Here is a 13350-nt window from a genome sequence, read left to right as displayed (position 1 = left end):
TCATAAGCCAGTAATTGAGTAAATCGTAATAATAATTATTATTTTATGATAAGTCTTCGGGAAATGAAGTCAATCTTGAGAGGTTATTGGATGCTAAGGCTTAAGAAGACATACATTCTTAACCATTAATTAGATTTTCAAACTTCTCTCCACCCCGATTTATGGTGAAATACGGGAAGTTCTGTATGAGCTTAATTTACTTAATGTGACTCATTGCTGTTAAAATACATGCAAGTGGTCCTAATGAACGATATTTGCTACGGAACACTTTCATAAAAATAAACAATTTCCAATGTTATTTCTATCACATAAAGAGAGTAAACGTCATGGGTGTCTTGTGTAACACATGCACTTCTAAACCCATTCTTCGAAACGGGAAATGTTTAATTCAAATTCATGAATAAGAAATAATCATAACAGTGAACCTTCTGTACAAAAGCATTACATTAGTGGGATGGTATCCAACCAAATTTAAATCTGTGTTAAATTACCCTTATATTGTTGTAGGTTTAAATTACAGAATTGCTTCACTCAGAAACAGTTCACGAAGTTCCAAATGGAATAACATGGCCAAAGTCATGGCTCACTCCAACAGATTTTGGGTATAAGCTACTATCTGCGACTATAATACAATACACTTACTGTATATCACAAACGAGCTAGAGTAAGTAACATTGTGAGACAGCTCAACTGCACTATGTAATAAGGAATATAGGTAATGCTAAAGATTTATACCATCTAGTCTTTCATTACATAGCTTTACTTGGGGCCATGAAAAAAGATACCAGTATACTGTATTTCATATTATGAGACCAAAATACATACAGTACAGTATTTCACCAAATATACATATTGCCGTATAACTTACCCCATTTTGGTTGATTGGATGATTGAAATGATCCAGTCAGTGCAAATGAAAGATTCCTCTGCTCTAAGGTTAGTACTGTATTTTCTATTATAACGCCGCCGTGGATGAGATTTGATGGGGGTGGTGTGGTGAGGTTGTTGAGATTCAGCTCCTTCAGCAAGACATGACTGTTTCAATATAGTCCTTTATGATCGTCGGTCTAAAGCTGACTGATTTCAAAACAGATCCACAGAAATGTATACACGTTTACGAATACACATTTCGTCAAAGGTAACTATGCTTTTTTTCTTGCACGAATTAGCATTCCCAGGTTTCATTAAGAATTGTGCATTCCAAAAAACATGTACCGATATAGCTACTTCGAAACAAGGTACATGATTAACAAAATCCCGAATGCGTATGCAATCCACCTACAGTATCCTTTTCCTTCCCTTTCTTACTAAAATGAATGGGAAGAGCTTGCATTCGTTAGAAAGGTACACTGAGGGCTATCAGCAGCGCTGCTTTCTCTGGTCTCCGAATGACCCTTAAATATCCACTCGGTCTGAAAGCCAGGGTATTACTACTCCGTGTTCTTTCATAACGCCCTCTGGTATTTACTTTCCAAAACCGACACCTCTTCAGAACGGAGCTGGCTAAACCGCAGAAAGCTGTATCCTCAGGCAAGAAAAAAGCTTAACCTTCATTCCAGCATTGAGTTACTATTTTGCCATTCCACATTCATTCGTATTGCAGTTTCCTTATCTCTTCTGTGCCATCAAAATTCCTCCAGAGCAAATTAAAACGCACTGTCACATGGGCACACGGAAAGGAAGAGATAAATCAGAAATCAAACCAGTACAAAAAAGGATAAAAGACGCCAGTGCACTGTCCAAGGCAGCTTTTTTCATAGCTTTTTTTCCGTTAGGAAACCTGGTGCATTCTTATGGCTCCATCATCCTCTGTATATTCACAGAATCACAGAAATGTACATCACTGATAATGGTTGTGTACAAAAAAGGAGTGGAAAGCCTATTCAGAGGTATAATTGAGGATAAAAGGTTTTAAGTTTTTAACCATGGGCTACAATTTTTTTGTTGCTATTCCATCCTCCTCGTTATTTAGAGTCTATAACACAGCTTTCCATCTCTCCAATCCCAGTCAACATCTCTGTCTCCATCCTCCGCTCACTGACAGTATTAAATAGGTCTACGTCACCACGCCACCCTCCGCACTGACGTCACTGCATGCTCCTGGGACTGACGTCATTTCAGTCAAGGGGATGACGTCCAATTACTCCAGGAAGCGTTACTATAAAGGGAAAGAAGGCAATTTCTCTCACCCCGGTACGGTAGTTCAGGTTTGGTCAAACTTCTAAAATTAAAACATTGTATGTAGGTGTTATGATGTTAGAGATGCAGATAAGCTATACAAAAAAAATCAAAGACGTTTTGTCTGTAATTTATATATAGATGGAATTAATGAGAAATAAATACAAATTTTCCTCAGTATTTTAAAGAAACTGAACAGAGTTTGTGAAATGTAATACACCTTTTATATAAGTGAAATCCTTTCTATTAATATTTGGTTGACAGCATATACAATAGAAAGGCAGTTGTCTGAATTTATAATAACAAGGACACAGAAAATATCAAATTTAAATAAAATATCAAAACATTCAGGGGCATTACAATGACAAATAATCTATTACTTTTTTTTACAATAGTGTAATTTCTGTAATTTTCCCTTATGTAAAAGAATGGTGATATTACAATTTTTGCCACCGAACTGGTGAGAACTAGAAGGGGTGAGAGTGAATGTTTCAATTGGCTCATTTAAATCCATGGATTTGCTTCAAGGTAGGAAAAGCAGGAAAAATTAAAATCTTGAGTACCTCATTCTCCAATTACTCACCACTTTGTCCAGCACAGGGTCACAGGGAAGCTAGAGCCTATCTCAACAAACAACAAGCACCAGGCAGAATACACCCTGGGCAGGATACCAGGCCATTGCAGGGCACACACAGACACACACCAGGGCCAGATTTACCCAGAAGCGAGTTAATCTACCAGCCTGTCTTTGAACTGTAGGAGGAAACCCACACAGATCTGGGGAGAACATACAAACTCCACTCAGATAGAACCCCAGGAACTGAATCCAGGGCCCCAGTGCTGAGACAGCAATGCTACCTACTGCGCCACTGTGCCACCTGTCAAACAATATCCACAATACTTAATAAATATTACTAAAGTCAACCTCAAAGAAATGTAAAACAAATACAGAAATATGTGCATGAACACACTTGAGACACAAATACTGTTGTTTTCATTGGTGTGAAGACGTTTGCTGCATCTTCTTAAATGTTGTTTCAATGGACTGAATTAAGGTAGAAATGTACTTCAATTTTATTTTCCAGATTTACGTTTCTTGTAGTTAGCACAGAGGCATGTGTCCTGAGACAATTCTAAAATAAAACTGAAAATAACTGTTATAAGCATAAGATCAAGGTAGAAAAGTCCAGATGGATGAACAGCAGATCTAAAGTTGTGCAGACATGAAACCAAATATTCATTAAGTATACCCTTCAAAAACGTTTTTTTTTTGTATTGCGTAACATAAAACTTTTGAAAAAATAAAAAATATGTATAATCATACCTATAAAACAATTGTCTATAGAACAATTTACTCCTACATTTAACTAAGGGCATTACATATGTATTAATACAAATACAATACAAATAATATTTTTATTTTTATTTTTATAAAAATAATATTTAATATTAAGATTTACCTGCTTATTGACAAGAAGTGTGCTTTGCCAACAGATGTTCCCCCAACCAACTCCATTCCACTCTACCTGCTAGTCAAACAGTATAACTAGAATGTGTACTAGTAAAATGAAGGTAGGAAAAACAGCGTGGACTTTCAGTAGTTTCTATCGCTAGATGAGCAGCTCAAAATTTGTTTTTACCATAAGTAGTAATTGTTCTTGATAAGAGCTCCCTTTGTTTATGTGTACCTTACAAGGGTAGTATAACTCAATGTCATTCATGTTGTTTAACCTCACATTTGTGTTTTGTAATATCAGCAACAGGGAATATAACACTCCTATTACCTTTTAAAGTCCTTCAACAAGAGCAGTTTCTTACATGAGCTGATCTTTATTTTTGTCTAGCTGTAGTGCTGGTGATTTACATTCAAGGCAGAAGTCTTAGAAGACTTAGATCTGTGTAATTTTGTTATCAAAGACTTAATGGAAACAATCAGAACTATCAGAAATAACTTTTTTAAGCCATGTATGGATATTGGTATTTGGGATTTACCGAAGATCAAATCTATAGGAATAAACAGTGTTTGTTTATTAGATTCAAATAAAATCTATTCAGCCTTCATCTACTCTATGATTAATCTGTATTTAATACATGAAAATCTTGCCATCATAGTATTCAGACAAATAAACCCACTTAATGTCCCCTGCACAAAAATTGACTTTGTTTGGAAAAAAATTGAAAATGTTTAAATAAACAGCTAATGTGAATGCGTTGCAAAAAAGAAAATATTTTTGTTTTAAAATAAACTTTATGTCGTCTGTGAAAGCTGCAGTAGAAACAAAAATGACAAAATGAAGCAAATGTACTTTGGATAAATCTAAATATTTAGACTTAATTAGAGCATTGGTAAGTTTAATGACATGTATGCAGGCTTTGTTGAGGTTTGAGTCTGCACTGTGATGTATTTGTATTTGATCACCTTTGTCTCGATTTAGGTTTTGCTGTCTTGCTCTTTTCTGTCTAAAATGGAAGATATTAATGGAATACTGTAGAGTGCTAGTAAAGAGTATAAAGATCTGTTTTCCAGGGAATTACCACTTCCGGGATCACTTGACTGCAAGTACAGTATGACATGTGACCAAATCATACCAAAAAACTTTATAGTTTCAGCACTATATTTTGTCTCAATGGATCTAGTCCATGTTTGTTTTTTTTGGTAAAGTTTTCTATTATCTTTTTTCCTTGATGTGTATGCCGAAGGATTCTTACAACTCTGAAGATCCATACAATGTTTGTATGAATGGGATGTACCTTTAACAGTTATTTTTGGACTTTATGTGTTAAGAGTAGGTATGGCTAGATCTAGTTGCACTTTTAAGGTTCTCCCGAATTTCTTTTTTAACTACCCCCTAGTAAACTTGGCTAAAACCCTCATACTAGCCAGGGGAAGGATAAAGATCTTGCACGCCTTCCTTCAGAAGGTGGACTGATGTGCAGCTATCCATTCCTAAAATAGTACACAATGTACAGTATGCAGCAGAATTAGTATCAATTGGAAGGATCTTGCAGTTGAGTGATGACAAATCAGAGGTAACAAAGGTGTCTATAACCCCAGCAATCCTGACTTAATCTGGTTTGGTACCCATGGAAATCCTGTTCACCTTCCCTGATGACATACAATAGTTTAGACTTTTGCCAAGAATGTTCCAACTACATGACACATTTTCTGCTGTGTCACATTGGTTGTGAAACTCGACATTTCATACAGTATTTGTTAGTCAAGTGGTATATTTTTGGAAGTATGTGCTTTAATTGATGACAGCAGTAGGGGATTTCACAGGTTTCTTGTAATACACTATTGAGTGTTTAAAATCATGAACAGTGGTTAGCCCATGAACGAAGAAGAAATATGTAATATTAGTCAATTTAATTTTATACAAAGATATGCTGTTTTAACTATTATTTAATTGTTTTATACACAAGGAAGAGGCTTATAATAAACATAAATTGTTTCTGGAAGAATCCAAAATTCTTAGGGTTAAAATAACATATATATTGTATATATATGAAAAATGTATTTTTTAGGGTATGTTATATTTTGTAGCAGCATGTTAGCTGTATCAGCATGTATCAGCATATCATTACATTATACTGTATCTTGAACACAAACCTAATAGATTATGCTAAACACACTGAATACTGTATTTACAGTATGTATACATTATATAAAATATGTGTGACAGGGAGCAATGACAGCCCAACAGTACAGCTGCAGAACTAGGGATTCAAAATGAAAGTGTTTTATTTTGCAAGAACAGCAAGTCCCATTTTAAAACCAGTGAACAGGAAAGCTAGATACAGCATGTACATTAAATGTGCTTTCATTCATTAATTTTTCCGGCAATGTCCAAGATCAACAACTGAAGTCAGGTTATCAAGAAAAAGAAGACTACAGAAAACCCTGGACATTTTCTTCACCTGATGTATAGACTCTTTGTACACCATTATATACAATTAAATTAATAGAGCTGTGTAACAGATTCATTGTGGAATGTGTCCGTTAATAAAAACAAAAAAAAATGCTTACAGTAGGTATCTTGTGTATGATCTTATAAAACATCAAACGAATCATGGAATGAAAGCACAGTGGCAAGGTTCAGACACTTTTCAAAGGCAATGTAATATTTTATGCCTCTATTAAAAGGGAATGCATGGCTGATAGAATCACTTAATGTATTGTAGTGTACTAGCATACTGTAGCTACAGTAAGTACATGTCTCTTGGTAGACTAAATTGTTAAAAGCAGAAGATAAACAGAACCTGTTTAATGCGCACCAAAAGTTTAAGCTAGCTACAAGCTCATTTTAAATATATTCATAGCACTTATGGTAGAAAAATTCAAAGATTCATACTGTATAAAGTATGTAGAGAGCATTATACTTTAGTACAGAGTATTATATTTTTTAGAAATTCTTATTATGTTTTATGTTAAATTATTTTTTCAATGTTCAAACCTTAACAATTCTTTGAAAATAGGTTTATATAATCTTTATTATTGCACAAATCAAAACACAAATGATTAGACATAAGATAATCAACAATCAGCCTAAAAATCCCTCTAGCCTACGTCTTGGGTGTAGCCGATATAATAATTTAATTACCAATCAAACAATTTAACATACTGATTAAATGGGATATATTGAAACTTGGCGATTGTATGTTGCCTTTGAGAAATGATAAAGGGCAACCTTTAATATGTTTAAATCCAACAGGCATGTTGATATTCAGAATCAGTACAGAGAATCCTTAACAGAAGGCACAGATCCCTGACCTAAAACATGTGACCTAATCTTGAGGAAATCCCATAGTACTGTAGGTACTGCTCAAACTATGATGTTCCTACTGAGGTACAGTAGGTGTTTATTTCACAAGTTTGTTATTGAGCTACTGTTAGGTCATTACACTGGGTGTAAATGAGCAACAGAGCCATGCAATTGTAGTAGGTATTCCTGTTCTGTTAAGATACAGCCCCAAGTGTTCTTGTGAGTAAATAGTCAAGGAGTTAGAAAATGATGTGGGCTGTTGAAAAAATCACCACCTCTTTGTAGTGGCATTACAGTTGCATTACATTGCTATTGAAAGAGAAGAGCTTTTTATATTGAGTAAATACATTTTGTATTTATACAATCATGGAAACATTATTTCTTTATAAATTAGGTTTTTCTACGCTTTTTTCAATTTAATCAATTTTAATTGATTCTTATTACTTTAATACTTCTCTTAATGTGAACTTTCACATCTTTCAAACAAATTGAAAATTTTGTCTCCAATCAAAAAATAGTTTGATAGTTTAGACAAGGATATGTTAATACTGTGGGTGACTAAGTAAATGTACTATGCAGAAGGTGTTCTAGAGTCCAGATTTTTCTATACAAAACAAGTGTAAAGAATTGAACACAAAATATTAGACAAATTGTCCCAGCTCATATGGTATAATGAAGACACATGGATAGCATGGTGGTACAGTGACACGTGATGACACATGTTGGCCTCATGATACTGGAGACATGGGTTAAATTCTGCACCTGGAGTGCTATGTGTGTGGAATTTGTATGTTCCCTTTCACGTTTTTTGTGGGTTTTTGCCAGGTGCTCCGATTTCCTCCCACTATCCAAAGATATGCTGGTAGGTTAGTTGGCTTCTAGGAAAACCATCCCTGGTATGGGCGTGTGCGTAACTTTATGTATCCTGTGATGGACTGGCGTCCCATCCAGGATGTATCCCACCTTGTGCCCGTTGCTTGCTGGGATAGGCTCCCTGAATTGGATAAAGTGGTAAGAAAATTGATAGATGGATGGATTTCATACAGGGGAATTAAAAAAATAATAATTAGGGATTCTAACCTTCTTAAAAAAACTGACACTTTTCAAATGATACAGATGCAGCAGCATACAGCATCCACAAAGCCATTAGGGCACATACTGTATGTCAGAAAGTCCAGATCAGAGGTCAGCTAACCCCAGAGTCCGTACAAGATCATGCAGGTTCGTTCCTTTAAGATCTGTCTGGGGTTTCAGATTTTTAGGACCCCTGTCTGCTTAGCCAGGCACCAAACTAATTTAACATTTTCACATTGTAAATCTGAAATACTGTCCTGCGATGCTGCCATTTACATTTGGCACAAGGCAAAAGAGAAATATATTGCAGTGACTCGTTGCAGTGTAGCATAACATAAGCTGACAAGCTCAGAAGAGAACAACTATGGTTGAAATTATTATTTAAACTTGCTAAGACAGGTGCAACTGAACATTTGGCTGAGCTGTTCTTTGTAACGGACAGGAATGATGACACACGTTGCTCAGAAGGCTTCTGTTCATTTACCCAGAAGCAAAAAGAAAAACTGTAGAAAAGTGCTTCAAGTCTTGACCCTGTTACAGCCTCAGCTGAAATCAGAAGCCAAAGACATAATTAATTAGGTCAGTAGGAGTTGTGACACCTACTGTACCAGGAAGCACAGTCTGCAAAGCAGGAAGTCACCCTAGATGGGACTGTAGCTTCTTGCAGGGCGCACAAAAGCACACAGGGTCAATTTTTTAGACATGAATAAACCTAGTCAGCCTGTATTTGGAGGGTGGGAGAAAAAAAAACAGGGCACTGGTTAAAAGAAAGTAAACACAGCAAAAACATGAATGCTCCAAACAGTGGATGCTCCAAAAAGGGTTCAAGCCCAGGACACAAGGCCTGTAAAATAGCAATACTAACATCCTCCTTAATATGCCACTACAAGCCTCATTCCTCTTAACATTCCTTTTAATATACTGTACTTTTTACGATAGTTTCTAAGAACATTCTTAAATAAATTCTTTATACAGTACATACATTTTTGTATTGTATACAGTATGACCTCCTTAATTAGGAGTGCTGGCAATAAGTCTCCCCCTAACTAAAAACACACAAAATTAGCCATGTTATTACAGTTCAGACAACATTAAAAAATAAAACAATCTTCCTAGCATTTGTTTGGAATTTATTACCCGGGTACTTACATAATCAATTTTCAAGACTGAAAGTATACAGTTACAGTACCTACAAACTTCTGCCTGAGGTGATAGATGAACGCTTTCTTTGAAGTTTCTAAAATGAAATGCATAATGCACAGCATGTTTACCATGTCATTTTAGGTTTCAAAAGATATTAATGTAGTTTAAGGGCTTTCCATAAAAACAATATGTAATAAAGTCAGTTTTAGGCATAATCATCTACCTAGATATACTGTATACATTGAATTAAAGGACATTCTAAAGACTTTCCCTTTTCTTAAATCTATGCTTTCCTCAGATATGTTTTCTGTACAATATCCAGAAAATAAAATATCCATGTTAATATTACATTTCATTATCAGTATGGTAGTGCTGTAAGATACTGGATAAAGCTAATGTGTGACTATATCTTGAGGTCCACTGCCTCTTTCAGACATGGACAAGTGTCTACCACTCCATAATGGCTTCCCCAAGGCAAATCCAGCTATTTCTGCTCAGTCCTGGGTTCAATACTGGAGATGTGCCATCCCACTCCTCACACCAGTGTGAGTATTGGATTGTGTGAGGCAGGCAGTGGAAATCAGGAGTCAAGGAAGCTGTTGTCTTGGCTCATGGGGAAGGTTTATTGCCCTACATTACTGCTGGAAGAGATGTAGGAGGAGGTAGAGAAGGCAGGGGGAGAGAGACAGGAGCCAGCGGTTGTATTACCCTGCAACTCACAACTGGCAACCCACTGAAGTGAAGCAGGTTTGAGACCTGGGAAAGCTAAGGTTGCTGCTGGAAGAGGGGTTAGTGGGGCCAATAGGGGAGGCTCACCCTGTGGTCTGTGTGGGTCCTAATGCTCCAGTATAGTGGCAGGGACACTATACTGTAAAAAGGCAGCATTCTTCAGATAGACGTTAAAACAAGGGTACTTAACTCTCTGTGGTCATAAAAAAATCCCAGGGCTTTTCTCGAAAAAAGTAGGAGTGTTACCTTGGTGGCCTTGCCAAATGTTCCCCTTGCCTTTAAAACAAGGGTTACTGATAGCTGATGTGTGGTGAGCGTACTGACACACTATGGCTGGTGTATCATCCTCCAGGTACAGTAGGTGCTCTACATCGGGAGTGGTGGAGGGGAATGTCCATTACCTGTGCTTTATTATTATTATTATTTAGCATTACGCTGATGGCTTATGGGGAAGGTTTATTGCCCTACATTACTGCTGGTAGATATGCAGGAGGAGGTAGAGAAGGCAGGGGGAGAGAAACAGGAGCCAGCGGTTGTATCACCCTGCAACTCACAACTGGCAACCCACTGAAGTGAAGCAGGTTTGAGACCTGGGAAAGCTAAGGTTGCTGCTGGAAGAGGGGTTAGTGGGGCCAGTAGGGGAGGCTCACCCTGTGGTCTGTGTGGGTCCTAATGTTCCAGCATGGTGGCAGGGACACTATACTGTAAAAAGGCAGCATCCTTCAGATAGACGTTAAAACAAAGGTACTTAACTCTCTGTGGTCATAAAAAAATCCCAGGACTTTTGGTGGCCTTGCCAAATTTCCCTCTAGCTGATGTGTGGTGAGCGTACTGACACACTATGGCTGGTGTATCATCATCCAGGTAGGTGCTCTACATTGGGAGTGGTGGAGGGGAAGTTCCATTATCTGTGCTTTATTATTATTATTATTTAGCATTACGCTGATGGATAAAAGTTTTCTTTAAGTTTTTAGTACACAGAGGCTTTGCTAATAATTATGAAAAGCTGTCATTAAGGCTTACAATCTTACAAATCGACTTATGGAAAATTAAATCAAAATGTATCGGGATTGCAGTCTTTAAACAATGTCATTTTAAAATATGCAGTGATAACGAAAAGGGCACAGAATTAATTCTTCATTGAACAATGAGTATCTGTAACAGCTTTGAGTTTTTCAGACTTTATGAGCTGAAAGATTTGACAAACTGGTTTGAAAATGAAGTGCAGCAGTTTTCTTCACAGGTGATTAATCAAAGTACAACGCTTTGCAAAAGTATTCACCCTTTTCCAATGATGTTACATTACAAATGATGTGAACACATTTTTAAATATTTGAAACAAAACTCGAATGCTCAAACAAAACACTTTGATGAGTAAAATACATTTTTCATGCTTTCAAGTACATTTTCAAGTAGTTCAAGTAGTATTTCATGTGCACACATTTGAAACATTTTTGAAGCATGAAGACAATTATAGGGGTGGGGAAGATTATTATTATTAGGTTGGGTATTTTGAAGTTGAACATATCAAAATAAGAGGTAATGTACGTGTCCAAAACTATCCAAATCCCAGATTAGTTCAATAAATAATACAAATTATTTATAATTTATATATACTGCATTTAGAAATGGCTATTGCAATAATATAAAGTAACGGCAACAAGTAACAAGATCTTCCCATGGAGACTTGACAACACAGACTACAACCCCACTCTTTCCCAATTTTTCTCTGTAACTCTGTATCCCCAGTACTATGTACTTTACACTCTCCATCACTGCAGAAAATGTATTTTGCTGATATTTCTTAAGATTAAAATAAAATTATGGAGTGGATTTACTTTTGGGTAACATTTTATGGGTAACATCTATGAATTGGGTAACATCTATGAATTGGGTTCATTACTCTGCTCTCCTCCCCACTGATAGCTGATGTGTGGTGAGAGTTCTGGGGCACTATGGCTGCTGTCGCATCATCCAGGTGGGGCTGCACATTGGTGGTGGTGGAGGGGAGTCTCCATTACCTGTAAAGCGCTTTGAGTGGAGTGTCCAGAAAAGTGCTATATAAGTGTAAGCAATTATTATTATTATTATTATTATTATTATTATTATTATTATTATTTTGGGGATTTTTGCACCAAATAATAAAATATAAAATTAGGCGACCCCTGCTGGCCATTAGGGACTATATCATGAACATGAACATGCTATGGTCTTCATGAAGGAAAATATAATCTTCAGCAAAACCTTTAGTATCTGACTTACAAGTAAGAGGATGACTTTTTAGGCCAATGGGAATTAATCTAAAACGTCAAATTATAGTATAACACCATGAATGATAGTATAATTAAATAAAACAGACATGATGAGAAAAGACAATCAAGGATGAGTCACCTTTTAATTCTGTGGATTCCCAAATCCAGCAGGTTTTACTGGTCTAGATTAATACATTAATATATGCAAAAAAGTTTAAATTGTTCCTCAGTTTAGGAAACATTTATTTCAGTTATTGAATTAAGTATCCATGGGGAATAAATGAGCTGCACATTCCATTGATGATGGGGCTGTGATTGAGATTCTGTAGGTGTCTAATTATTCAAATATTTCACCTTTTTATAAGAGGGCCACGTGAGACTCCTTTAACTCCTATAATGATTATTGAAAGTAAATACAATCTCATGTTAGCTGAAGAGAGTGATTAATTACATACACCAGGGAGAGTATACAACAATGAGCAGGTCTTTATACTGTACAAATTAAACAAAATATTTCTTTAATGCTGTTTTCTGTGTTGCAAAGCTGTACATTCTAACTAAGTATCTGTTTTTTTCTGAACTCAAGCTGTTTGTCTGCCTGAGAGCATAATTGAATCCAGACTTCGGTCTGGGTCCTGGGTCCCAGTTAAACAAACATACATTATATGTACAGTAAGCAATAACCCACTTTGTTTTCTTTTTTTCAATCAGTGTGCTACTTTAACTGATACATTTCTTCTTTATCTAAATTTTATCTTTATTGCATTGCAGGATTGTGTCAATGTACAGTAGTTGAGAGTGTCTTATGTGCAGACTAAGCTTGGTGCCTATGAGGCCAGAAATGTGGGGGGTGACCTCTGGTAGGCAAGTGCTAGTGCAAAATGACAGACATACAAAACAGATGGTCTCACAGGTGTTAAAAAATATCAAGGCTGCACATTTTGTTTAACCCCTTGGGCTCCTTTTACTCTTTAATTGCATTTCATTAATGTGTGATGAGAATAGAGAACACAGATGGACATTAGTATATACTGTATATACAGAAACATTCTATTTATTGCTATTGTCTATGTAAAATACTGTAAATAATTTTCAATTATTTCAAGACCTGCTTCACACACAGACCACAGTCCCAGTTTTTATGTGAATAAGTAAGAATATATCGCTTTTGCAATTTAAAAAAGTGCAAATAGTGCACTAGAGCAATTCAT

The 13350-nt window shown here is 36.1% G+C and overlaps 1 protein-coding gene across 2 annotated transcripts in view; it reads right to left on the bottom strand.

Annotated features, from left to right (window-relative positions):
• homer1b (homer scaffold protein 1b) overlaps positions 1–2044 on the bottom strand; it is a 105456-nt gene extending 103412 nt beyond the window's left edge. Inside the window, exon 1 of one of the 2 annotated variants that reach the window (XM_088629598.1) lies at positions 869–2044. In XM_088629598.1, coding sequence (XP_088485724.1) covers positions 869–873 — 5 coding nt within the window. In that variant the 5' untranslated portion in view covers positions 874–2044. The remainder of the gene's footprint in view (positions 1–868) is intronic. The other variant, XM_088629599.1, reaches the window with a different exon arrangement.
• Between the last annotated feature and the right edge of the window lie 11306 nt (positions 2045–13350).

The sequence above is a fragment of the Lepisosteus platostomus genome, chromosome 4 (genome assembly GCF_059453375.1).
Source record: "Lepisosteus platostomus isolate fLepPlt1 chromosome 4, fLepPlt1.hap1, whole genome shotgun sequence".
Lineage (NCBI taxonomy): Eukaryota > Metazoa > Chordata > Actinopteri > Semionotiformes > Lepisosteidae > Lepisosteus > Lepisosteus platostomus.
Note: the sequence above shows the minus strand (reverse complement) of the source record. Positions and strands in the feature narration are given on the sequence as shown.